A 27,778-nucleotide genomic window follows, 5' to 3' on the forward strand; every position below is an offset into this window, starting at 1 on the left:
CCTGATCTTCCCTCTAGATCTCAGAAAAATGGAGTCCCTTCACAGTGGCTTTGCACTTAGATCAATCCCATTTCCTTTTCTGGAACTTGCTAAAATAAAAATGTTAATTTACTTTCCCCTACGTGTCTTAGTTCTTTATATTGGTGTCTTCCTTTCAGCCATCATATACGCATGGGACTGACTTGAAGAGAAAACCGTCACTCTCCTGTTGAACACTTCTCTAATCATAATCTTGTCTCTTTTGGTTATTCACTCGACAACTTGAGAAATGACAACAGCTTGGGTTCGGAAACCTGCTGGACCCACAAGATGGACTTAAGCTGTAACTCTGTAGATTACTTACAGTCATCCAGCCCCCCTCTGGCTAAGTTCCCTGTTCTTAGTGTCGGTTCAGGGACAGGCCCCAGCAACTCCCGTGTGTTTGTCTCCTTTTTTTCAGTGCTTAGTTGTCTTGGTAAAAGAAGGTGTGTTCTTTTGGAGATGATTATAATACAGATTATAATTTTGGGTCAGTGTAGCAGAATTTTTGCTCAGGTTGTTTTGTATTTTCCCTTATTCAAGCCTTCAGAGTTGTACATTGAATCAAGTGTGGGAACTTACTGAGTAGCTATGTTTTGATGATTCTAACTAGACCTTTGGCTTATGTAGCCTGGAACTTATTCATTAATATATGTCTGACAACACTTCAGTAGACTGCCCATTTGCCTCCCTTCTAGAACACCTTGATCTCTGTGAATCAGACCATTTTATCACTGTTTTGATTTTGTTGTCTTATGCTAAGCATACCTGCCTTGCCTTTGGTGATTAGTTCTGTTTTGCGGGTCCCAGGTCTAGTTGTCCTTAGAGATAATGACATGTTATTGGACTTAGGCAAAGATTGCCTTTTCAGTGAAAGCAAGTTGTCACCAGTATTCGATGGTTCAAAGTTGTCGGTTGAATAGAAGGAAAAGGTTCTTCTCGTTTACAGTGCACTCTTTGGTTTTTAAAGATTTTTTTCATCTTAAATAGTCATTTACTAGAATTGACTTAGAAATAGAGCCCAGAAGCTTCATTCTTTTGAGTGTTTCTCCTATTATATAAATTTAGTGCTCATTTTAGAATCAATTTTTATATATATTCCATGAGCAGATAAAAGTTGGAAATAGTTTCACTTTATTCAGTATTTTGTATTATTTTTCATCCTGTGTGGTCAAATCAATTATTTTAAATACTTTCCCCTTATTTTGCTAAATTCCAAATTATTTAGTATGTTTTGAGAATGTGTACAATGTTTATATATCTAGTATCTGTCCAGCCATTCTAAACTGGAAAATATATCTGGAAACTAAATGAAGATTTAATGGGCATGATAATAATTTAATATCTTGTTCAATAAGGTGTCTCACACTGAAGCAAAGTAATTAGAGTTTTCATTATCTAATAATTGCCTACTAATTGCTTTCAAGGGACTAGATCAATTTTTCATGGAAGTGGAATCATTTCACCCTGCCATAACATTTGTGTTGTCAATACTAATGATTTTCATATTTTCCCTGTATAGTTAAAAATGTGATCTTGTTAATAGCAGTTCTTTATTGGGGATAAAATATAACTGTTACTAAATTGACAAGATATGTTTTCTGTTTTCATCTCACTAACAAATGATGCCAACAGAAATGTATTATTGTCAATGTTAAGTCAAATAATTTACTACTCTGAATATATGACCAAATTTATTTTAGCTTCTCTTTTAAACCAACAGTTGACAATCTAGCAGACTAAATCTCTAAATAGTTGGTCATATTAAGGCTTACTTTTTGAAATTAAGAGAATAGGTATACATGTATTTATTTTATTTTATTTTATTTTATTTTTTCTTACTCTATAGAGAAATGACGAAGAAGCAGTTGTGGATAGAGGTGGAACACGTTCTATTCTCAAAACACATTTTGAGAAAGAAGATTTAGAAGGTGAGACATTATTTTGGTGGGATGGGTGATATACTTTCCATAGGCATTTTAATGAGAAATGTAAAATTTTCAATTGTGGAATATTGAAAATGTTGATATGGAAGTAATGATGGTGTGCTGGTGTGATGTAGATATTATTGTTCTGGTACAGTATAGAATACCAACAGGCAGGTTGAAAATGGTGAGAAGTAATTGTTCATACATAGTTATTTGTTCAATCAATTCAATATTCTAGAGACTGTTTGGTGCCATCTTTTCTATAATCCCTGTTCCAATGATTATAATTAATTATATGATGAAAAGAAAAATAAATATTCGTATCATATGTGATATGCTAGGAAAAGAAGAGCCTGTTATCAGAGTTGGCTGCCAATAGAAGAGAATTTCAGACACCTGGTATTCTATCAGGTATCAGAAAGAGAAAGAAACTCCATTTCTATGTGTTCTCTTCAATGAGAGGGACTGCTAATATAGACAGTACATTTTAATGTTTAATTATACACACTCTAACAGCAGACTGCAGCAGGTCAAATGCCAGGTCTGTCCCTTCATTAACATAGGGCCTTTAGTTAAACTTCTGCATCTCAATTCTCTCAATTGTTAGCACACTGATAGTAATGCATATATATTAAGGATTTTTAGAAAACCAGGATATAGTATTTCAACTAATACCTAGGAATTGAGTAGCATAGTATCAGCAATTATCACACTATGATTTAATGTTCATACAGAATTAAATTCTATGTTTTTACTTTCAATTTTTTCATATATTATATATAAGGTATATAATGTTTGTTATTTGAATGAGAGGTAAAACCTGTGTAGTCTTCAGTATAGGTAATCAGAATTAATTATCCATTAAGTGTTTTTCAATTTAAGCATTAAAAAGCAGACTGTTTTTCAATTTAAGAATTGCAATATAAGCTTTTAAATTGCAATTAGTTTAATAATTTTTGAGTCTTATCTGTAGTTGCAATAATTCCACAGCATGATAGTTGATATAATATTTGGAAACAACTTTTATCAATACCGACATTGTTGAAATAATACATTGTTACAGATATTTTGTATGGTACACAGAAAATAATATCCAGCTCCAAGAAGGTCACACTTGTTGAATGAGCCTAGTGATTTGCTATACCACCCATTTTTTATTGTATAAATTAAAGATTAAAAATCCTTGAACATTTAAGTTGTAATGTTTCATATAAAATAATTTTCCTTGGATTTGAATACAAAAATATTACTGTTTTTCCTTTAGCCTTCCTCATTTATTTCACTTTAATCATGTAAAGAGCATGTGTAGAGACACTGTTAGAATTAAAAACTAAGGCTTATATTTCACAACCCATGTTGTTTAGGGCATAATTACATTAATCCTTTTGATTCTAAGTATAGCAGAACAAGGCAGAATAGGAAAAGTTACAGGCTTTACAACTTAAAATGAGATAATATAAAGTTTCACTTCCTAAACACAGTGAATTGGCTGTAGAAGAAGTGATGAAGCAGTCTACTTCCATGGGGGAAATTATTTTAGAATCCCTAGGACAAAGACAAAGATCTGAGGATCATTACAAACATCCTGCACTAAAGATCTCACACACCTGTCTTTAAGTGTCCTTGTGCTAACCAGCCCACCACCATAAAGATACCAGAGTCAGATCTACCAACTGAAGGCTCCCTGGCATCCCGTGTTGATGTCTAGGGAAAGTGCATCTCCTGAAGTAGTCTTTAAAAAAATTTTAAATGAGAATGCTGTAGCATATGTTGATAGGCCATTTTGTCTTTCCCACTGAAATATCTTTTTGTTTACTCTCTGAAGGTCAAAACAAAAAGAAACCATCAGTTCAGATTCTTGAATTGTTCTTTCCTCACCTTTCTGTTAATATTGGCAAGAGTATTTGATTTTTATAAAATCAAAAAAGAAAAAGCTTGTGTCAGCAGGATATTACATGTATCATTTATCTGTATTTCCTGTAAAACACACTAATAGGTAGAAGTTAGAGAGAGAGGTAGAGACATATGACAGCAGAGCCTAGGTAGATCTTTTTTTTTCTAATTATTATACGTAGACATACATAGACATATATAAATAAAACTGACTGAATCTATTTAATGTTGCTCCTGTTATATGTTTTTAGTGCTGACCACTTGGTATTAGATTATAAATTAGGGGTCTCATTCCTGGGGAAAATTGATTCTCCTTCTCTCAGCAGTCATTTGAGTCCTGTATTTCTTCTTCTAGGGGTAGGGCCATGTGATATTTATCCTATGTACACTGGCATGTTAACTGGTTATATTATTATTCAGGTCTTGATTAGGCTGCCATACTGTTGGAATTTCAAGGATGCAGATTTCCTGACTTATATTGAAGACACAGTCTCTTAGCAGATGTCTTGGTCCTCTCATTCTTACAGTCTTTCTGCTCCCTCTTTTCTGAGGTTCCCCGAGACTTACGTGCAGCCACCAGACATGGTGAGGATCCCAATCAGCCACCTGTGCACTCTTTCCCCTCCTCCTTCATTATGGTCCTTCTAGTCTTCAGACAGCTTGCCTCAGACAGCCCTCTCTTCTCAGCCCATTACCCTTCCTTTGGGACTCTCTGACCCAGCTATATTTTAAGGAATCAATTCTATTCAGTCAGGAGCAAACTGACATACAATTTCACATTTAATCATTATGAATTCAGAAAGAAGAGGCATTTGGTTTTATATGTAATTCCATAAGTAGGTACTGACTCTAAATTTAGAGGATGCAATCACTGCATTAATATTACAGGTTGGGATTTTGTATGTGATGGTTAGATATGTCTATCTGCCTTTGCTTTGATACATTTTATAGTAATGCTAAGTTGGTATTTGGTTTCACAAAGTACATTGACTATGTTTGAAGAGTTATGCTTATCCTCTCTAAAAAATACACCAAGAGACCCAACACCAAAAGAAATTAGCCTAGAAATATGTTCAGTTTCATGGAAAAAAACATCTTGGGTTTAAATATTGACATGGATAAGCCACTGACAGATAAATGAAAAATTAATGCTTAATAATTCACAAATAACTATAGCAAAATACTGAATTATCCTTTTAGATATAAAATGCATTATTGAGGAATAATGTAATTGTTATAGCTGCATTATTACAAACATTTTCTGTGTCAAGCATTATTAGGGAATATAGAATGATTAGTAAAGGAGTTTTCCAATTGTCAGGACACAATTGGATTTTTCTTCATTTGTAGCAAGCTTTCTGGTTGGACTATCTTTGGATTGCCAGCCCCCAGTTAATGACACAGAAATTTATGAGTTATGAAAGTATGGCCTTAGCTTAGGCTTTTTTTCCAACTAGCTCTTATAACTTAAATTAACTCATCTCTTTTAATCTACATTTTGCTGCATGGCTCAGTTACTTCTATTCTATACCATATGTTTGACTTCTTCAGAGTCTAGCAAAATCTGCCCCTAGATTCCTGCTCCCAGTTTCTCTCTTTCTGCATAGAAGTCCTGCCTATTTTCTCCTGCTTAACTATTGGCCATTTAGCTCTTTATTAAACTATCACAAGGTGCCTTAAGCAGAGACTCATCTTTACAGTGTAAACAAATATTCTATAACATTCACTGATGTCTGTGAGTAGGCATTTTCATTCTAGAGCAGTGGTTCTCAGCCTTCCTAATGTTGTAACTCTTTAATACAGTTCCTCATGTTGTGGTGACCCATAACCATAAAATTGTTTTTATTGTTACTTCATAACTGTGATTTTGCTCATGTTATGAATCATAATGTAATACCTGATATGCAACTCCCAAATGTATTGGGAGATTTTCCCACAGGTTGAGAACCACTGTCTTAGAAGGTAATGATTATAACTAAGTCATTTGTGATAAAATTACTCATAGAAACAAAGATGAGCTCTGAGACCCAGGCCCTGGGACACAGCCCCTCCCCAGGAACCACTACTCAACTCTGCCCCAGTTGCCAGCCAGCAGGGAAAACTCCTGCGAGCAGCCCCCCCCCTCATTGGACCCTGTAATCTACAAGACCTACTGCATACCACAATATCCACCTGCTTGTTACCTCAGTAACTTCCTGAGACACAGAATCTGCCAGCTCTCATTGGACCAAGAGAGGCTTCCGGAGACACAGAATCCATCAGCTCTGACTGAACCAAGAGCCCTGGTAAGATCAAGAGTGACTTCCTGAGCTAGAGAATCAGCTAGCTTGAATTGGACTAAGAGCAGCTCCCTGAGATACAGAATCTGCCAGCTCAAATTAGACAAAGAGCTAAGATTGAACTCAGAGGGGCCTCTTGAAACACAGACACAGCAAGCACAGATTGAACTAATAGTAGCTTGCTCAGTCATAGGCAGCTCTTGCACCTATTGGAGGAAGAGATGGATAGATACCAGTGCAAAAATACATACAACATAAAGAGCAATATAGCATCACCAGAACCTAGCCCTACAACAGCAAGACCTGAACATCACAATGTAGAAGAAGCAGAAGAAAGTGACCTTAAAAATAACTTTATGAAGATGCTAGAGGCCTCTACAGAGGAAATGAAAAATTCCCTTAAAGAAATTGAGGAAAAGGCAAACAAAAAATTGGAAGAAATCCTTAAAGAAAGCCAAGAAAACAATGCAAAAGCAATTAAACATGTGAAGGAAACAGTTCAAGACCTTAAAAGTGAAATAGAAACACTGAAGAAGACACAAACAGAGGGAATGCTGGAAATAGAAAATATGAGTAAACAAACAGGAACCACAGATGCAAACATAACCAACAGAATACAAGAGATGGTGGAAAGAATCTCTGGTGTAGAGAATACAATAGAGGAAATAGTTTCATCAGTTAAAGAAAACACCAAAGTCAAAAAAATCATAACACAAAATGTCCAGGAAATCTGGGACACCATGAAAAGGCCAAACCTAAGAATAATAGGGATAGAAGAAGGAGAATAATACCAACTCAAAGGCACAGAAAATATATTCAACAAAAGCATAGAAGAAAAACTTTCCCAACTTAAAGTAGGAAATGCCTATGAAGATAAAAGAAGCCTATAGAACACCAAACAGACTAGACCCCTAAAAAAAAAGACCCCTTGCCACATAATAATTAAACCACTAAACATACAGAATAAAGAAAGAATATTAAGAGCAGCAAAGGAAAAAGGCCAAGTGACTTATAAAGGCAGACCCATCAGAATAACACACGACTTTTCAATGGAGACTTTGAAAGCCAGAAGGTCTTGGACAGATGTAATGTAGACACTAAGAGACCATAGATGCCAGCCTAGACTAATATACCCAGCAAAACTTTCAATCACCATAGATGGAGTGAACAGGGCATTACAAGACAAAACCAGATTTAAACAATACCTATCCACAAATTCAGCTCTACAGAAAGCACTAGAAGGAAAATTCCAACCTAAGGAGGTCAGATACACCCATGAAAACACAGGCAATAGATAGCCCCACAGCAGTAAACCCCAAAGAAGAGAAATGCACACATACTACTACCAAAAGATAACAGGAATGAACAATCACTGGTTATTAATATCCTATAGTATCAATGGACTTAATTCACCTATAAAAAGACACAGGCTAACAGAATAGATACAAAACCAGGACCCATTTTTCTGCTGCATACAAGAAACACACCTCAACTTCAAAGACAGACACTGCCTCAGAGTAAAAGGCCGGGAAAAGACTTTCCAATCAAATGGACTTAAGAAGCAAGCTGATGTAGCTATCCTAATAAAATCAATAAAAAGAGATCAAGAAGGACATTACATACTCATCACAGGAAAGATCTACCAAGATGAAGTTTCAGTTCTGAACATTTATGTCCAAAATACAAGGGCACTCACATATGTAAAAGAAACATTACTAAAGCTTAAATCACACATAAAACCACACACATTAATAGTGGGAGACTTCAACACCCCACTCTTACCACTGGACAGATCTGCCAGCTCAAAACTTAATAGAGAAACAAGAGACCTAACAAATGTTATGACTCAAATGGACTTAATCAATATCTATAGAACATTCCACCCTAACAAAAAAGAATATATCTTCTTCTCAGCAACCCATGAAACCTTCTTTAAAATTGACCACATACTCGGTCACAAAACAAATCTCAACAGATACAAAACAATTGGAATAACCTCCTGCAGTCTATTGGACCACCATGGCTTAAAGTCAGATTTCAACAACCACAATTCAACAACCAAAAATTACAGAAAGCCTACAATCTCATGGAAACTGAATAATGCTAAACTGAGTCATCAATGGGTCAAGTAGAAATAAAGAAAGAAATTAAAGATTTCCTAGAGAACAATGAAAATGGGTATACCACATACCCAAACTTATGGGACACTATGAAAGCAGTGGTAAGAGGAAAATTCATAGCACTAAATGCCCAAATAAAGAAGTTGGAGAAATCTCACACTAATGACTTAACAGCACACCTGAAAGCTCTAGAACAAGAAGAAGCAAAGTCACCCAGGAGGAGAACATGCCAGGAAATAATCAAACTGAGCACTGAAATCAATAAAATAGAAACAAGGAGAACAGTACAAAGAATCAATGAAACAAAAACTTGGTTCTTTGAGAAAGTCACCAAAATAGACAAGCCCTTATCCAATCTAACCAAAAGGCAGAGAGAGAGAGAGAACATCCAAATTAGCAAAATCAGAAATGAGAAGGAGGATATAACAACAGACAATGAGGAAATCCAGAGAATCATCAGGTCATACTTCAAAAACCTGTACTCCATAAAACTGGAAAATCTAAAAGAAATGGAAAATTTTCTGGATAGGTACCACATACCTAAGTTAAATCAAGACCAGATAAACTATTTAAATAGACCAATAACCCATAAGGAAATAGAAGCAGTCATTAAAAGTCTCCCAATCAAAAAAAGCCCAGGACCAGATGGTTTCAACACAGAATTCTACCAGATTTTTAAAAAAGAGACAATACAAATACTCTTCAAATTGGTCCACACAATAGTATCAGAAGGAACGTTACCAAACTCTTTCATGAGGCTACATTTACTCTGATTCCCAAGCCACACAAAGACGCAACAAAGAAAGAGAATTACAGACCAATCCCCCTCATGAACATTGATGCAAAAATACTCGCTTGGTGGTGGTGGCTCATGCCCTTAATCCCAGCACTCGGGAGACAGAGCCAGGTGGATCTCTGTGAGTTCAAGGCCAGCCTGGTCTACAGAGTGAGATCCAGGACAGGCACCAAAATTACACAGAGAAACCCTGTCTTAAAACAAACAAACAAAAAATACTCAATAAAATGTTAGCAAACTGACTCCAAGAACACATCAAAAAATTATCCACCGTGATCAAGTAGGTTTCATCCCAGAGATGCAAGAATGGTTTAACATATGAGAATCCATCAATGTAATGTACCATGTAAAGAAACTGAAAGAAAAAAATCATATGATCATTTCATTAGATGCTGAAAAGACCTTTGACAAAAATCCAACATCTTTTCATGATAAAGGTCTTGAAGAGAACAGGAATACAAGGAATATACCTAAACATAAAAAGGCAATTTACAGCAAGCCAACAGCCAACATCAAAGTAAATGGAGAGAAACTCTAAGTGATTTCACTAAAATCAGGAACAAGACAAGGCTGTCTACTCTCTCCATATTTATTTAATATAGTACTTGAAGTTCTAACTAGAGCAATAAGACAATAAAAAGAGATCAAGGGGATACAAATTGGAAAGGAAGAAGGCAAACTTTCACTATTTGCAGATGATATGATAGTATACATAAGAGACCACAAAATTTCTACCAGGGAACTCCTAGAGCTGATAAACACCTTCAGTAATGTGGCAGGATACATGATTAACACAAAAATAAATCAGTAGCCCTCCTATATACAAATGATAAATGGACTGAGAAAGAAATCAGAGAAACATCACCCTTTACAATAGCCACAAACAATATAAAATACCTTGGGAGTAACTCCAACTAAGCAAGTGAAAGACCTGTATGACAAGAACTTTAAGTCCTTGAAGAAATTGAAGAAGATATCAGAAAATGGAAAGAACTCATATGCTCATGAATAGGTAGGATTAACATAGTAAAAATGGCAATCTTACCAAAGGTATCTACAGATACAATGCAATCCCCATCAAAATCCCAACACAATTCTTCACAGACCTGGAAAGAAAAATACATACTCAACTTCATATGGAAAAATAGAATACCCAGGATAACTAAAGGAATCCTGTACAACAAAATCCAGGATAACTAAAGGAATCCTGTACAACAAAATCATCTCTGGAGGCATCACCATCCTTGACAACAAGCTCTACTATAGAGCTACAGTAATAAAAACAGCTTGGTACTAGCATAAAAACTAACAAGTGAACCAATGGAATCGAATTGAAGACCCTGACATTAACCCACACACCTATGAAACCTGATTTTTGACAAAAGCAAAAACTGTACAATGGAAAAAAGAAAGCAATTTCAACAAATGGTGCTGGCATAAGTGGACATCAACATGTAGAAGATTGCAAATAGATCCATATCTATTACCATGCACAAAACTCAAGTCCAAGTGGATAAAAGACCTCAATATAAAACCAGTTACACTGATTCTGATAGAAGAGAAGTAGGAAGTAGTCTTGAACATATTGTCACAGGAGACCACTTCCTAAATATAACACCAGTAGCACAGACACTGAGAACAACAATTAATTAAATTAATTAATTAAATGGGGCCTCTTGAAACTGAGAAGCTTTTGTAGGGTAAAGACAAAATGACAGCCTACAGAATGGGAAGAGATCTTTACCAACCCCACCTCTGACAAAGGGCTGATCTCTAAAATATATAAAGAACTCAATAAAACTAGACATTAAAATAACAAACAATCTAATTAAAAAATCAGCTACAGAGCTAAACAGAGAATTCTCAACAGAAGAATCTCAAATGACTGAAAGACATTTAAGGAATTGCTCAACATCCTTTGTCATCAGGGAAATGCAAGTCAAAATGACTCTGTGATACCATCTTACACCTGTCTGAATGACTATGATAAAAAACACTGAAGACAGCCTACATTGGAGAGGATGTGGAGCAAGGCAACACTCCTCTACTGTTTGTGGGAATGCAAACTAGTTTAGCCACTTTAGAAATCAGTATGGTGCTTTCTCAGAAAATTGGGAATCAATCTACCTCAAGACCCAGCTGTACCACTCTTGGGCATATACCCAAGGAATGTTCAATCATACCACAAGAACACATGATCAGCTATGTTTATAGCAGCATTATTTGTAATAGCCAGAACCTAGAAATCACCTAGATGTCCTTTAACTGAAGAATGGATAAAGAACATGTGGTACATATACACAATGGAGTACTACTCAGCAGAGAAAAATAACAACATCATGAGGTTTGCAGGCAAATAGATGGAACTAGAAAATATCAACCTGAGTGAGGTAACCCAGACTCAAAAGCACAAACATGGTATGTGTCCACTCATAAGTGGATACTAGAAGTAAATCAAAGGAAAACCAGACAACAACTCACAACTCCAGAGAAGCTAGCTAACAAGGAAGACCCAAAGGGGGTTGCATGGATTACCCTGGGAAGGGGAAATAGATGAAATCTCCATGAGTGAACTGGGGATGAGGGGTGAGCAATGGAGGGTAGTGTATGGGGTATGAGAACATAAGGGAATGGGATGGTTGAGCTGGAACAGGGATAGAATGGGAAAGCAATGAGAGAGATACCATGATGGAGGGAGATTTCATGGGGATAGAGAGAAACCCAGTGCTAGGGAAGTTGCCAGGAATCCTCAAGGATGACCCCAGCTTGGACTACTAGCAATAGTGGAGAGGGTGCTTGAACTGAACTGGCTTGCCACAGTGATCAGACCGGTGAACACCCTAACTGTCATCACAGAGCTTCTCTCCAGTGACTGATGGAAGCAGATGTAGAGATCCACAGCCAAACTCCAGGCAGATCTCCAGGAGTCCAGTTGGAGAGAGAGAGAGAGAGAGAGAGAGAGAGAGAGAGAGAGAGAGAGAGAGAGAGAGAGAGAGAGAGAGAGAGAGAGAGAGAGAGAGAGGAGGGATTCTATGAGCAAGTACATCAGGATCATGAAGGGGAAGCTTGTAGAGATGACTAAACCAAACTAGTGGGAACTCATGAAAGTTGGATCAATGACTGTGGAGCCTGCATGGGACTGGACTAGGCCCTCACATGGTGAGACAATTTTGTAGCTTGATTTGCTTGGGGGTCCCTCTGGCGATAGAATCAGAATCCATCCCAGGTGCATGAAGGGACATTTTGGAGCCCACTACCTATGATGGCACACCTCATGCAGCCTTGGGGCAGGGGCAAGGGCTTGGACTTGCCTCTACTAGATGTACCTTGCCATGGGAGGTCTTGCCTTCTTGTAGGGGGGTTGGGAGGTGGTTTGGGTTGGGAGGTTGGGGAGGTGGGATGAGGGAAGAGGGGGGTCTCTGATTCATGTGTAAAATGAATGAAAAAAATTCTTAAAAAAGAAACAAAGATGACATTACATTAAAAATTTGTTAAATATATTTTCAATTTTAAAATATAAAAAAATCTTATTTATATTGACTTATTTTTCTTATCCTCAGAACACACCAAAAAATGGGCACCTGTGCTATTAATGGGTCTAAAATTCACATCCAGGTTTATACGATCTGGATGTACCTGGAATTAGGTAATGTGGGAGTGATGTGCAGGATGGTATAGTTTAGGAGTAAGTGGGAGAGGACCAGTGATGAAGGACATAGCACTGAAGTTAGAGAGGTGGTAGCTCCTCCCTTTGTGTAATGGAAAGTCATATGCACGTTTAGTGATGCAGATAACACGAAATAAATATTTTAAATGGAAGAGAGTTAGGACTAATACTGGAGACAAACATATTTTATAAATAGAAATATTTTTCAATTAAAAGTTCTCTATTTGAAAATTGTTTCCTAGGATTTACGCGTATCTTAGCTACTAGAAGTACTAGCATAATTTAGCATTCTGAGTGCAGCTAGTAGAAATGCCAGGTGTTTAAAAATATCTTTTAAATCTCAGGTACAATATATTTAGTGGAAAATAATCACCTTCTCAAAAACAACAGCTTGAAGTTACTTTATTAGTTACTTTATTCACATATATTATGCATTCTGATGAGTGACAGCAATTGTATAATTTTTTGCTCTCTAAACTCTTTCTTTTGTTTGTTTCATGTATGTGTTGTATAATTTTTAACTTTTCTATTATCTAAAACCAAGACCATACAATTTAAAAGTTTTATGTGCTTATTTTGTATAGTATGTTGTTACTAAATTCTCTGAATTGATATTAGTGTCATCTTTTCCGTTCCCACTGATTTATTCCGCTTGGTCGTCTTCTGTGTACTGCCTAATGTGTCTTTCCCACCGTCCAGCCTCCTTAACACCACCAGCATGTTCTTCCCAGGCATTGTTCTGTTTCATGCAACAATACCTAATGAAGGATAACAATTCTCTATAGTTAGATAACATTGGGATTGTGGTTAAAGAAAACCTCAATGCAACTGAGATTAAGCAATTTTTACTTTTGGTCTTCCATGTCATTGTGTGATTGGTGCAATCTAAAGTGTGAGACAACAAAGGGAAAATACATTAAAACTTTAAAATTTATTTTAATTACCTTCTGATACATATATAGAATACCAAGTTAAATTTGAATTTTATATAACTACTGTATGTTTTAATAATGAATGATAGCAATATGTATGGCAATGTAATGTTTTCATTTATTATTTCATATTTGTTAAATCTGTAGCTCTCTAGTAGTGGTGATTAGGATGACCCATTAATATGCCCCTTTAAAAACAGGTATGGGCTAGTGAGATGAAATCAGTGGGTAAAAGTGCTTGCTGCCAAGTCTGATGACTTGAGTTGGAGCCACAGGGCCTAGTTGGTAGAAGAGAAAACCAGTTCCCACAAGTTGTTCTCTGATCTACATAGGAGAACTGTAGCACATATAACAGACACACACGCACACGTGCACACACACATGCACGCATGCACATCTAGTGGCTGCTGTTGAGATGGGAATCTTGCCAGTTTGCAGCCACAGTATTTGTTCAAGATGGGGGCTGGTGGCGGTTACCCGTTCCTGCCCGTTTAGCTGCGTGTAAGAAATCAGTTGTTTCAAAAAATAATTTGCAGACTTTAACTCTCAAAGCAAGGGATTTGATTTTTCCTGCATTCTTACTAAAGGATTCTTTAGATACTGTCTAAAATAAAAGGATGAAAAATGGGTTGCAGAATGGGTTGAGCCTTCCTGATAGTCAGCTAGGAAAAGTGGAAGAGATCCACAGGTTCTACTACATACTACTGATCTGTTGGCAACCAACATGTTTAGGAGAGGAGGAGGCATGCTATTAGGTTGTGTACCCACTGGCAAGCCCACCAGGCTCTGATGGTTAGTTCTAAGCTCAGAATCATACAAACAGTCCTGATTACATTCTATAGGACACTCAACAAACCCAAGATAATAATTAGGGGAAAGAAACTTATAGGGGTGAAGCTGGTTTAGGCAGAATGGAAATGGGAGAAAGAAAGAAAGAAGGACCAAAATATGTACTGTAACATGAACAAAAGAAACAACAACAACAAACAAAATAGCAAAAACAAAACAAAACAAAGCCAAACCAGAACAAACTAGGTACAGAAGAGCATGTGATTCTAACCTCATTTCAGCTCATTGTTGCTCTCAACTTGCCCATTTACTTTTTTAATAACTTATTTTTTAATTTTTATTTTATGTGCATTGGTGTTTTGCCTGTATGCATGTCTGTGTGAGGGTTCCAGATCCCCTGGAACTGGATTTAGAGACAGTTGTGAGCTTCCATATCAGTGCTGGGAATTGACCCAGGTTCCTGCGGAAGAGCATCCAGTACTCTTAACCAATGAGCCATATCTCTCCAGCCTTTTGCCCAGTTATTCTTTTGAATATTCTTTACTGAGAGGAAGGCGCTTACTTGGTATCCACAAAATAATATAACTATTTAAGAAATTCATGTGAGAAAGGGAAATCAGGATGAGTTGACCAAACTACTTTTGAATGTAGAAAATTATGTGTATAAGATCATTTTTAAAAAAGGAAATTTGGGGGCAGGAAGTATAGAAAGTTTCATCTTTGCTTTCACCAAGCTGTGATGCCCTGTAACCCCTATTGCTGCCCCCCATGCTCCTATCTCCATGGACCTGATGTGTAAAGGTTGCTGTTTTCTAGAGCTAGGTGCTTTCTCTGTGACTCAATGTTTTCAGTGACTAGAGTAGCATGACTGGGCCGAGCATTGGCCCTATTAATGCTTAGCTGTATTGTGAAACTGAGTGAATCACTTTAATCTACAATTTTGTAGAAAAATCATAAAAAGCAACTGTTTCTCTTTGCTAGTATAAATTATTGCAATGTCTATTTAAAGAAACTAGTATTTTGTGAAGATCAAAGGAGATCTAATTAGTAAATTATTTAGCACAATAGATGGCACACTATAGACATTTATAGACTTTCTTTTTTTAGCTTTAAACTCTTGTATCTGTCTCTAGTACTAAGTTACTTGGCATTTACTTACATGCTGCTTTAAGTTTTATTTATTTTTTTGTCAAAAAGTCATTTATTAGGCCATGTTTTTTATGCCAATTCTGTGTTTGGACATATTTTCATATACTGTTGATTTAGAGCTGTTCTTATTTTTAAAACCCTTAAACTTTTCATATGACGTTTTGTCATATATTTATCATCCAGAGTACATTATGCAGAACTATTAAAGGGGTAATAAAGGGTGCAGTGTCTATATATAAAGTAAATACAGAGTAATGCTAACTCAAGTCAATATGGTACCTACTTCCAGTAACAGACTTTCTCTTGGGCCCCCACCAGCTCCCATATCATGACATGGAGATTTATTATTAATTTTGAATGCTCAGTCTTATTAGCTTAGCTGTTATTTTAATCTGTTTCTCTTTATCTACATTTTGCCTTAGGGCTTCCTTCCTTCCTTCCTTCCTTCCTTCCTTCCTTCCTTCCTTCCTTCCTTCCTTCCTTCCTTCCTTCCTTTCTTCCTTCCTTCTGTATATCTTATTTTCCTGCTGTTTCCATGTCTGGGTGGCAGCTACCTGTCTTCTCTTGATTGTGGGATTATAGGATATAAAATGAATATAATTTTTCCTCCCCAAGTTGGTTTTTTGGTAAGTCCACAGCAACAAAAAGTGAACTAGGGTATTAGTTACAGATCATCAGTCTGGGTGGAAATCTATTAGTTATTTATTCTGTCCTAAATTAGCAGACTCCTGCATCTGTAGTCAGCTGATGATAGTCAGCAGAAGCTGACTGGTTATTCCTCAGCCTAACAGGAGAGCTGTCAACAAAGACTGTTCATGATCTCTCATCATTCAGTCTCCTAATTTGAACAAGCTTACATGGTGGTTTGAATTTCCAAAAGCAATAGAGTAGAAACCATGTGCATGAACTCTCTTCAAGTCTCTATGACACATTTGCTGATGCCCATTGGTCAAAGTAAGTCATCTTGTCAAGTACAGACTCAAGAGGTGATTGAATAGATTCCTCTTTCTCTTTGCTTCTTTTTTAACATGGTTACTTTGGGTTCTTTTTATATTTAATTTTTTTCATACAATAATATTTAATCTCTTTTTCTCCCTTGTCCAACTCCTCCCAGATTCTCTGATCCTCCCGCACTTTTCTCCCTACTCAACTTCATGTTCTGTTTCTCAAAAAAAAAAAATCCACAAAAACAAAACAAAGAGAAAATCATAAGACAAAAATCTCCCCTTCAGATACCAACCCCTCCCCACCCAATACACATTCAAGTTCATTTTGTGTTGACTATTCCTAGGAATGGGAGCTGCCTGGTGGTGTGGTTGATATACCCAGTACTTCCATTGAAGAAAACTGATTTTCTCTTTCTCAGCAGGTATGACTTGCAAATAGCTTCTCACCTCTAGGTGAGACTTTGAATCTACTTTGTCTTTCCAATGCTGAGATTTTGTGTGGGTTGAACCTGTGCAGGTCTTGTATGTACTGCCACAGACCCTGAGAGTTCGTGTGTGCATTAATCCTGCTGTGTCTAGGTTTTCTCAGAGTCATCCACCATCTCTTGCTTTTATAGCCTTTTTACCTTCTCTTTCACATAGATCCCTGAGCCTTGAGGGGAAGAGTTTGATGAAGACATCCCATTTAGGACTAAGTGCTACAGAGTCTCTCCCTCTCTGCACATTGTCTATTTGTGGGTCTCTGTGTTAATTCATGTCTACTGCTAGAAGAATCTTCTTTTATGGAGGATTGAGCAATGTACTGATCTATGGGTATAGCAATATTTCATTAGGAGTTTGTGGGAGGCCAGCTCCTACTTTTTCCCAGGGTGCTCTTGAGGAGAGAAGGGTAAGAAGTATTTAGATAGAAAGATAGTGTGGAGAAGAGACAGACAGAAACAGGATAGTTTTGAGAGGGCCTGGGTCAATATCCACCATCCCCTTCTGTCTCTTCAAAAGGACTTTTTATAGGAATGCCAAGGGGCAGGGCCAAAGACCTCCCCTTAGCACAGCCAAGTGCAGACCCTTCCGAACACCTGATAACAATGCTCATGGTCAAGCCATTCCCTAATGCATCCCTGGTAGTAAAGCAAGCTCAGATCTCACTAGGAAACCTAGTGGGGGTCCACATGAGTTATTTTATTGCTATGTTCCTTCAGCAGAATAATGGTAAATTTTCTGCTAGGCCCATTACCTTCAGGTTCTTGGTCACTTAAACAACGTAAGTTATGAGTGCCACTTCATAGAATGGGCCTTAAATTCAATAACAATGGGGTTGGTCATTCCATAACACCTGTGCCACTGTTGCATCAGTGTATCTGTAGACACGTCACTGTTGTAGATCATGGGATTTGTAGCTATGTGAGACTGAAGCTCAAAGAGTAATTTCCAGCACCATGAACCCTAGTCAGTGGATGTGAAGCTTCTGGTTAGGCACCAGTGACTTCTCTGTGCTTGATGGCAGAAGTAAGTATTGTCTCTAGCACAAGGACCTACCATCAGGTTGTTGAGAGCCACCAAGAGTGTTGTGATATTTGGAGTAGTCCATGGAACCCTGTTGGCCAATGACTCTGCAACATGTAACTCATCCCTGGCACTGGGGGTTTGACTTGGTGGCATATTTAATTAGGGCATTGTCCCTTGCACTATATGTTGACTCCATTCAGATTATTTTCATATATGTATATTTCAGGATGCTTCTCCAGTATAGGTTTCCATATGCTTTTTCCAAAGGCTTTTAGTGTTAGTTGTCTTTCCCCATATTCCTTCCCTTACCCTGCTTTTATGTTCCCCTCCCTATTCAGTCATTCTCTTCTAGTTTCCCTTTATCTTGCCATAACACTACATTCTATTTCTACTTCCTTGGGAGATCCTGTCCTCCTTCCTGGTCTCACAATAGGAACCTAACCTCAGTGGTTATTTGGATTGTAGCACATATATTGAAAGTTTAAAAGCTAACATTCATATATATGAGAAAACATGCAATATTTGTCTTTTTGGGTCCAGATTACCTCACTCAGGATGATTGGGATGATTGTTCCTAGCTTCATCCATTGACCTGCAAATTTATAATAATTATAAAATTAAATTTTATAATTTAATTTTCTTTATGGTTGAGTAATATCATTGTGTAAATATATAATGTTTTCATTATCTATTCATTAGTTGGTGGGCATCTAGGCTTTTTCCAATTTTTGGTTATTATGAATAGAGCAGCAATGAAAGTGGATGAACAACTATTTCCTTAGTAGGATGTAAAGTCCTTTGAGTATATGCCCAAGAGTTGTATGGCTATATCATGCCACGTTATCTTTTAAACTATTTAGAGGTCTTGTCTATGCCTCTTTTCTTTTTCTTTTTTCTTTCCTTTCTTTCTTTCTTTTTCTTTTTTTTTGTTTTTTTTTGTTTGTTTTTTTTTTTTTTTTTGTTTTTTTTGTTTTTTTGAGACAGTGTTTCTCTGTGTAGCTTTGAGCCTTTCCTGGAACTCAATCTGTAGACCAGGCAGGCCTCGAACTCACAGAGATCCACCTGCCTCTGCCTCCCTCATGCTGGGATTAAAGGCATGCGACACCACCACCCAGCTATGCCTCTTTTCATGTGCAACTATGAGGCTTTCAAGATTTCTACCTTCTACCTAGTACAGTCATTAACAAGGATCTTCTTTGGTAATGAATATAAATGTGGACCAAAGGCAGGTAAATGTGACCAGTACTCATTTAATGCTTCCTTCTTCTTTTAGCAAAACAAAACAAGGACAAACCATGCAGTGGTCTAATCATATCTTTTGCTGTATGCACACATGAATTCATATTACATTCCTTCTTTCTTTTCTCTATTGCTTTCCCTCAGCAAAGATTTTCTGTTGTATTAGAATTCCTTGATACATTATAATAAGTGATGTCTTGTGTTTTCAGACTCTTTTAAAGCCTACATTGTGTTAAAGATCACATACTTATTCAGCTTAATGTATGTACTTAATGTATGTAATGACTATTTCCTGTGATTGACATATCTAAATGGTGATAGCTTCCCAGTAATTATGTACCAGCTGTGTGGTATAGTCATTTCACAAAAGAAAACACAAAAGTCAGATAAACAAAAAAGAAAAGGGTTTTAGTTTTTAAATATCGTTGTTAACATTAGTCACCAAATGAATCTCTTTCTTCACTGTGCAATGTAAACATTACAGCCATCTCTACATTAAGAACTCCTTCAGTGCTGGTGTTAGTGTATAATTAAAATGTTTACAATTTTGATTCTTCTCAACACAATAGTATTAACATAATCTAAGTGTCACGCCAAGATTTAACGTGGTTTGTTCACAGAAGTAATACTGTTTTTATTGAGTCATTGTTTTGCTCTTTGGAAAAAAAGTATTTTCTCTTTACTTACATATGTGTTAAAAATAAAACCAGCTCTGACCTTTTGGGGAGACATTTTTCCCAGTCCACGGCTGTTTTCTATTTGCATCCATTATTCTCAGATTTCATTGTGAGTTCTATGAAAACTCCTGTGATCTCGAACTTCTCATCTAACAAAGACTCAACTAGGGAAGGATTTGGATTAAGTTTTCAAAGACTTCTTGAAGAAAACACTCAGGCACAATTTTGCAAGAAATTGAGAAGAAGAATCACATTTTTAGCTTTCATCCTAAATTCTAGGGATGATTGATTTTTGTTATGCAAATAATATATTTATTTATTCATTTTTTATGAAACAGATATTTTGTTTTTGTTCATATTCTTTCCATTCTCCCAACATCTCCCAAATCCTCCCTACCCATCCATTTTCATCCTTTCTCTCTTAAAAAAATATAAAACAAAAACAAAGGTAAACAAAACAAAACAAAAACCACTCCCCCCCACACACATGAAGTTTGTTTTGTGTTGTCCAAATACTTCTGGGCATGTAGCCTGCTCTGGAGTTTAGATGGTATATTTAGTGATAGTCCATTGAAGAAAATTGGTTTAAACTTTCTCAGCAAGTATCACTTGCAAATAGCGTTCTGTCTAGGGTTGAGACTTTGTTTTCAATTCCCTTTCTCTGTGCTGGGATTTTGTTTGATTTTAATGTTCTGTACTTGTCTCAAACATTTTTTCCCTCACTTGATACTGTTTCTGCTTATGTTTTCAAGATATTCTCATGTCTAAATGATTCTACACTTGACCATGACACAAAGATTATTATTGAACATCAATAAGATCATCAACCATGATCAAGTAGGATGTGGGGGTAGAGGGGAAGTAGTGGGAGACTGGGAAGAGGGGAGGGAGGGGAAACTTTGGTTGGGATGTAAAAACAACAACAACAACAACAATAACAACAACAACAACAACAACAAAAATTCCACCATGAAACTCCTACAGCTAAAAAAAAATACTTTCAGTCAATACAAATTTAACTATAAATCAGTGGCTCTCCCACATACTGATGAAAAATGGACTGAGAAAGAAAGAAGAGAAACAATGCCTAAACAATAGCCTTAAATAATTCAAAATATCTTGGGGGTAACTCTAACCAAGAAAGTGAAAGACTTCTATGATAAAAATTTTAAGACACTGAACAAAGAAATTGAAGAAGATATCAGAAGATGGAAAGATCTCCCATGCTTGTGGATGGATCCTAGGATTAATATAGTAAAAGGATAGCCATCCTACCAAAAACAACCTACGGATTCAATACATTCCCCATCAAAATTCCAACACAATTTTTCACAGATCTTGACAGGACAATTTTTCAGCTTCATATGGCAATACAAAAAACCCAGGATAGCTAAAATAATCCTGAATAATTAAGAATTGCAGGAGGTATCACCACCCCCAATTTCAAGTTGTACCACAGAGCTATAATAATAAAAACAGTATTGTATGGCACAAAAACAGACATGTTGATCAATGGAATCAAATTGAAAATACAGACATAAGTCCACACATGTATGGACACCTGATGGTTGATAAAGAAGTTAGAAATAGTGCTGGTCAAACTGGGTGTATGTATGTAGACTAATACAAATAGATCCATACTTATTACCCTGCCCCAAATTAAACTTTAAATAGATCAGCATAAAACCAGCTATACTGTATATTATAGAAGAGAAAGTAGTGAAAAGCCTTGAACTCACTGGCACAGGAAAAGACTTTCTGAACAGAACATTGTTAGCACAGGCACTAAGATTAACAGTTAATAAATAGGATCTCATAAAACTGAAAAGCTTCTATATGGCAAAGGACACATCAATCAGACAAAGTGGCAGCCTACATAATGCGAAAAGCCTTTTTTTTTTTAACCAACTACTCATCAGAGGGCTAATGACTGAAATATAAAAAGAATCTTAGAAACTAGATATCAAGAAAACAACCCAATTTAAAAATAGGTTACAGATCTAAACAGAATTTTCAACAGAGAAAACTCAAATGGCTGATAAACAAAGAAATGATCAATATCCTTACCATCAGGGGAATGCAAGTCAAAACTACTTTGAGAGTCCATCTTACATATATCAGAATGGCTAAGATCAATAAAACAAATGACAACTCATGCAGGCAAAGATGTTGAGAAAGGGGAACACTCCTCCATTGCTGATGGGAGTGGAAACTAGTACAACCACTATGGAAATCAATGTGGTGGTTCCTCAGGAAGATGGGAATAGATCTACCTCAAGATCCAGCTGTAACATTCTTGGTCATATACCCAAAGGATACTTTAAATCATACCACAAAGACACTTTCTCAGGCATAATCATTGCTGCTTTATTCTTAATAGCCATAAACTGGAAACAACCAAGATGTCCCATACAGAAGAATGGATAAAGAAAATGTGATACATTTATGCATGGAGTATTAGTTAGCCATTAAAAAAAATAAAATCATGAAATTTTCAGGTAAGTGGATAGAACTAGAAAAAATCATCCTGAGTGAGGTAACCCAGAACCAGGATGACAAATATGGTATGTTGTAGCTGGAGAGCTTCTCTCCAGGCCCCACCAAGCCCCAGCAGTCCAACAGCCCACTTATAAAATAAACACACAGACGCTTATATTATTTAAACTGTTTGGCCTAATGGCTCAGGCTTCTAGCTATCTAGTGTAGTGGGTAGCCATTCCAGCTTGGATCTGGAAGTTCCAACCCCCATTGAGACTCTGGCAACTGTCATGCCTACGAGGCGGGGCCAGGGGAGGTGCCTGGAGACCCGAGACCTGGATGGGCGAGTGCTCTCTCTGTTCCAGGACCTTAGACAGTGGAGGTGGACCGAGCAGAGCTCCAGAGAACATCGCTGGACTTTGATACACCTTGCCCAGACCCCACAACCTACCTTTCCCCTTTTTGTAAGTTACTCACTAAATAAATCTTCCTTTTAACTACGTGGAGTGGCCATAATAATTTCACCAATAATTTAGTTCTTTCATCTTAAATTAATCAATTTCTATAAATCTATACCTTGCCACGTGGCCTGTAGCTTACCCGGCGTCTTCACATGCTGCTTGTCATGGCAGCAGCTGGCAGTATCTCCTCCCACCTTCCTGTTCTCTCAACTCTCCTCTGTTAGTCCCGCCTATACTTCCTGCCTGACCACTGGCCAATCAGTGTTTTATTTATTGACCAATCAGAGCATTTAACATACAGACCATCCCACAGCAGTATGTATTTGCTTATATTTGGATATTTGCTGTTAAGTCAATGATAACAAGCTACCATCTGTAGAACCACAGAGGTTAGGTATAGAGTAAGGGACTGAGAGTGTGCAGATACATCTCCCTAGGACAGGAAAATAGTTAAGAGGGGCTGGAACCAGAGGAACCAGAGGGAAGGCAAGGGAAGAGGAGGGCAAATAGGGAATATGTGGAGAAATAGCTAAAATTAATGGCCATTTGAGGGGTAGCATGTAAATCTAACATGGAAGAAGCTTCCTAAAATATATACATACATGAAGACGATCTGAATGAAGTCACCAAATAATGGGCAGACAGAGCCTCCCAACTGTCCATCTCTTGTCACCAAATGAAGCTTCCAGTACTGGAATTGGGTTACATCTGATTAAGTTGTTGTCCAAAGGGGTCCCATGGAAATCTCCAAATAACCCAGGCTGTTGCCAAGACAGGTTGCTCTCCACAAACTGACAGCAAGGCTCCATTGTTGAAGACAACTTCTACATAATTCGTTAAACATGGAGAAACTGAGCAGTTGCATACATAGAGCCTTCCACCTTTGTGTTCTATCATCTTGGGTATAGGAACATACTCTGCATGCTTCCAAAGGCAAAACAAACACCAACCCAGCCACAAACTCTTTGAAGTACAGTGATGTCTTGCTCACAATGGTGACACAAAGCTTGTGGGAGTAACCAAACAATATCTGATTTGACTTAAGGCCCAATTCAAGAGTTGAAACCCATAATCAACACTGCTTGTGTGATCAAGAACCTGAGACTAGGTAGCCCAGGAACCTAGGGTAAAAACAAATGCTATTATTTTGTTGTTGTTTTTAATGATGCAATAAAATGACTCCTAAGTGCATTCTTCCATACTTCTATATCAGTGCCTTGCTCAGCCAACATCAGAGAAGCTTCCTCTTGCAGAAGATGGGAACAAATACAGAGACCCACAGCCAGACATTATGCAGAGAGTGAAAGACCTTAGAACACTCAGCCCCAAACAGGATGGGGATGTCTCCATAAAATCCTCTCCTCAGGGCTCAAGGAAGCCCCTGGAAGAGGAGGCAGAAAGAGTGTAAGAGCCAGAGGGGATGGAGGACACCAAGAAAACAAGGTCCTCTAAATCAACATGGTGAGCACACATATGAACTCATAGAGGCTGAGGTACCATGCACAAGACCTGCATGGGTCTACTCCAGATGGGGCCCTAGGGCTGAAAGGAGGAATGGACACCCCATCTCTAATGCCCCCATCTCTAACCCGGAAGTTAACTCCAATTGATAACTGCTTGCAAATGAAAATTTAGTTTCCTCTAAGGAAACAAACTATTCTTAGGGATGGGCTGTATGTCCAGCAGTAGATGGCCAACAGAAAATTCAACTGCATCTTCAGAGGTTCCTTGTCTCATAATGTCATCTCAGAGCTTTTCCCCTTTTCTTGTTAATTTTATCCAGTCAGTTTAATTTTATTTATATTTTTTCTTCTTTCTTTTACCCTACAGGTCCTTTGCTTATATATTGTTTCCAGTTTAGTGTTTCTGTGGGATTCATGAGTGTGGAAATGAATGGGTCCTGTTTCTTGTGCCTTTTCTTGGGCTCTTTTCCTTCTGTTCATTTGTTTTGTTAAATTCTGGTGTGTTTGGTTTTTTTTAAAACTTATTTTATTATAATCTCTTAGAAGTCTGTGTTCTAATGAGAGACAGAGAGAGTGGATCCAGTTGGGAAGGAGATGAGGAGGGCCTGAGAGGAGTAGAGGGAGGGGAACATAAACAGGATGTATTATGTGAGAAAAAACTATTTTCAATAAAAATAAAATTCTTGTTGAAATTTTAATTGATTTATGTCTGTTTTAAAGTTTTCTTTTCAGTAAAAATTTGGCTTTTACTTATAAAAATAAAAGCTGCTTTCTATATAATCTTGAAAAGTATTTTAGATCAGGGTCAATGATTTCCAGTTTATCACAGAATAAGTCCATCATTAGTTTCTTGAAGTTTTTTCTCCTTAAGTTGATATATCAGATGAGAAAATGCAGTGTTAGATATAGTATCATAGGAAACATCGATGATCTGAGGTGATTCCTTTGTTTCTTAAGCCAGGGTTAATATAGAAACGTTGGTAAATATAGTAATAAACAGGAAGACAATGACCTGGGACTAAGAAATTTTGTTGTCCCTTCTTACTCCATTAAGCCCTTGATGGTTGGCAGTGTGAACAGAAGAGCAAAATAAAAAGAATCAATGTCCTTTGTGTAACAGATACTGTGTTCAACACTTTGTCATATCCATTATATTATCTGAATACTTGTAGACAATATATATATATATATATATATATATATATATATATATATATATATATATATATGTCATCTTAGCCAAAAGGTCAAGCTGTGATGTATGCTTGTAGAAAATCTCCGGAATGTCAGTAAATTTTAAATGTTTATGTTCTTTAATTCAAAAACCACAACATTAGATTTTGGGATCAGAAGCAATTATTACAATGAAGTCCATGTTAGTTGTACTTGCTCTATGTTTATGAAACAAGCTTATATAAATGTATTGCAGAGACAGGATTTGAATGTAAGTAAGCATTTGACTCAAGTTCGGAGAGCAGACTTTCAATTGCTACTTTATAAGTTACTGCATCCCAGAGCAATGTTGTCATGAATGCAGTGATAAACAAGGTGAAATATGAATAGATGTGAATTCCTTTTCCTTATTTCTTCTCTAAAGACTTTTACCAGTAAAAGCTGTGCATTTTAGCATTTGAAGTGAAGTAGTCAGAACAGTTACATACACACAAAAAAACAAATACAGAGACTATTTTTAGCTTGACATTTTTCAGAGGATTGATCTATAATTACTTCAGGTTTATGCTATTAATCTCCCTTACCAGTGTATAAACATAATATCAGATTTTTCTTTCAGGGTTAGAATGCCAGTCTTGGTTCTAATACTTCTAGGACTTGGAGGTATTTTGATTCTGTCTCAAAATAAATACTTTTAGTTTTTTTAAAAAATAAAACACAATTTTAGTACAATAATAGCCACTAAATCTATATAGTTCATTTATTCCTTTAAAGGAAATACTGTCCGCCTAAGTAATATGCATTGAATATCTAAGAAATCTCACAATTTAATGAAATGTCTCCTGAAATTTAATATTGCCATAAGAATTTTAGTTAGCATTCTCTCTCCATGTTAGTTAGCTAGGAGTGCCATTGCAAGATGACATAGAATTTAATTTTCTCACAGTTCTAGATGTAGGGAGTCTATGGCAGGCATACGTTGGTTCTTGCTTTGGCTTATAGGGAGCAGTCTCTTTGTATATTCTCACATTGCTTCTTTGTGTCTCCACCTAGAAATCAATTGAGAGAGGAGTCCTTAACGTCTCTTCTTGTCAGAATACTAATTGAATCTGGGCAACTTTATATTATTTCATTTAACTGCCTCTATGAATGCCCAGCTTCCAAAATAGTCTCAATTAGGGTTGAATACTTAATATATGGGGTTTGGGAGGAGACAAAAAGCCCCAGGTACTGGTATTATGGCATATGTACTATTTTGCATTTGAGAAAGTTTTTAGAGCTAATATATATATATATTTTCTTAAGGGAGTCACACAATCTACTTTTTTTTTTTGAAGTTGTGCTTTACTTGTTTATACAAATTTCCTCTTAATTGCTTATTTTTTATTTTCTTAGAAAATACATTTTTTATTCCTATTAAGTGATATGTATAGCTGTGAATAAAGTTACTATAGCTATTTATGTGCAAGGTTTTCTTTGTACATAAAGATTAAAGCATTTAGATAAAATCTAATGAACTAATTTGATATTTAAAATAAATTCTAGATATGTTGAATATTCAGATTAGAATATAGACACAATGGTTATTTGGAATATAATCTAGAATAAGACCAAAACTTTCCATAAAAATTAACTCCATATTGATGATAGACCTAAATGTAATACACAAAACGGGATAGTTATTCTAATTATCATGATGAAAGATAATGAGGGTCCAAAACAGGATAGTAACAGCTGGGATACTGAAGAGAACATGAGATGAATGGATAGATTGTATATTCATTAAGATAGATGACAGATAATTCATACTTGGAGCAAAAGAAAAATATGAGTTTCATAGACTTGTTAAAGATCACATGCCTGTAAGAAGGTTGTTTAGGTGATTATGTCTGGTAAGTAGGACAATATATAGATTGTGAGTTCAAGAAAGAAATCTGACATCAAGGCGTATGTCTTAGAGTCTATAATGTGTGCATGCGTGCACACACACACACACACACACACACACACACACACACACGCAAGGATAGACAATGACATCCCCAGATTTCAATGAATAAATAAAAGATGAATCAACAAAGGAAATAAAATGAATGAAATAAAACACAAAGAAGAGAATGACTGAAAAAAAAACCAACCTTGTCATTAGTAGGGACATTATTATAGTCTTTTTTATTATAAACAGTAGTAGAGAATTGGTATAATAAAACAATTAAGTGTAGGGAGAAAGCAGATATTTTTTCTAATGAAGAGTATAATCATA

At 36.6% G+C, this 27,778-nt stretch overlaps 1 protein-coding gene across 14 annotated transcripts in view; it reads left to right on the top strand.

Moving 5' to 3' along the window:
• Slc4a10 (solute carrier family 4 member 10) overlaps nucleotides 1–27,778 on the top strand; it is a 270,855-nt gene that overhangs the window by 100,689 nt on the left and 142,388 nt on the right. For all 14 annotated transcript variants that reach the window (XM_028865674.2, XM_028865529.2, XM_028865911.2 and 11 more), the window contains exon 2: nucleotides 1,868–1,949. In XM_028865674.2, the coding sequence (XP_028721507.1) occupies nucleotides 1,868–1,949 (82 nt within the window). The remainder of the gene's footprint in view (nucleotides 1–1,867; nucleotides 1,950–27,778) is intronic.

The sequence above is a fragment of the Peromyscus leucopus genome, chromosome 4 (assembly GCF_004664715.2).
Source record: "Peromyscus leucopus breed LL Stock chromosome 4, UCI_PerLeu_2.1, whole genome shotgun sequence".
NCBI lineage: Eukaryota > Metazoa > Chordata > Mammalia > Rodentia > Cricetidae > Peromyscus > Peromyscus leucopus.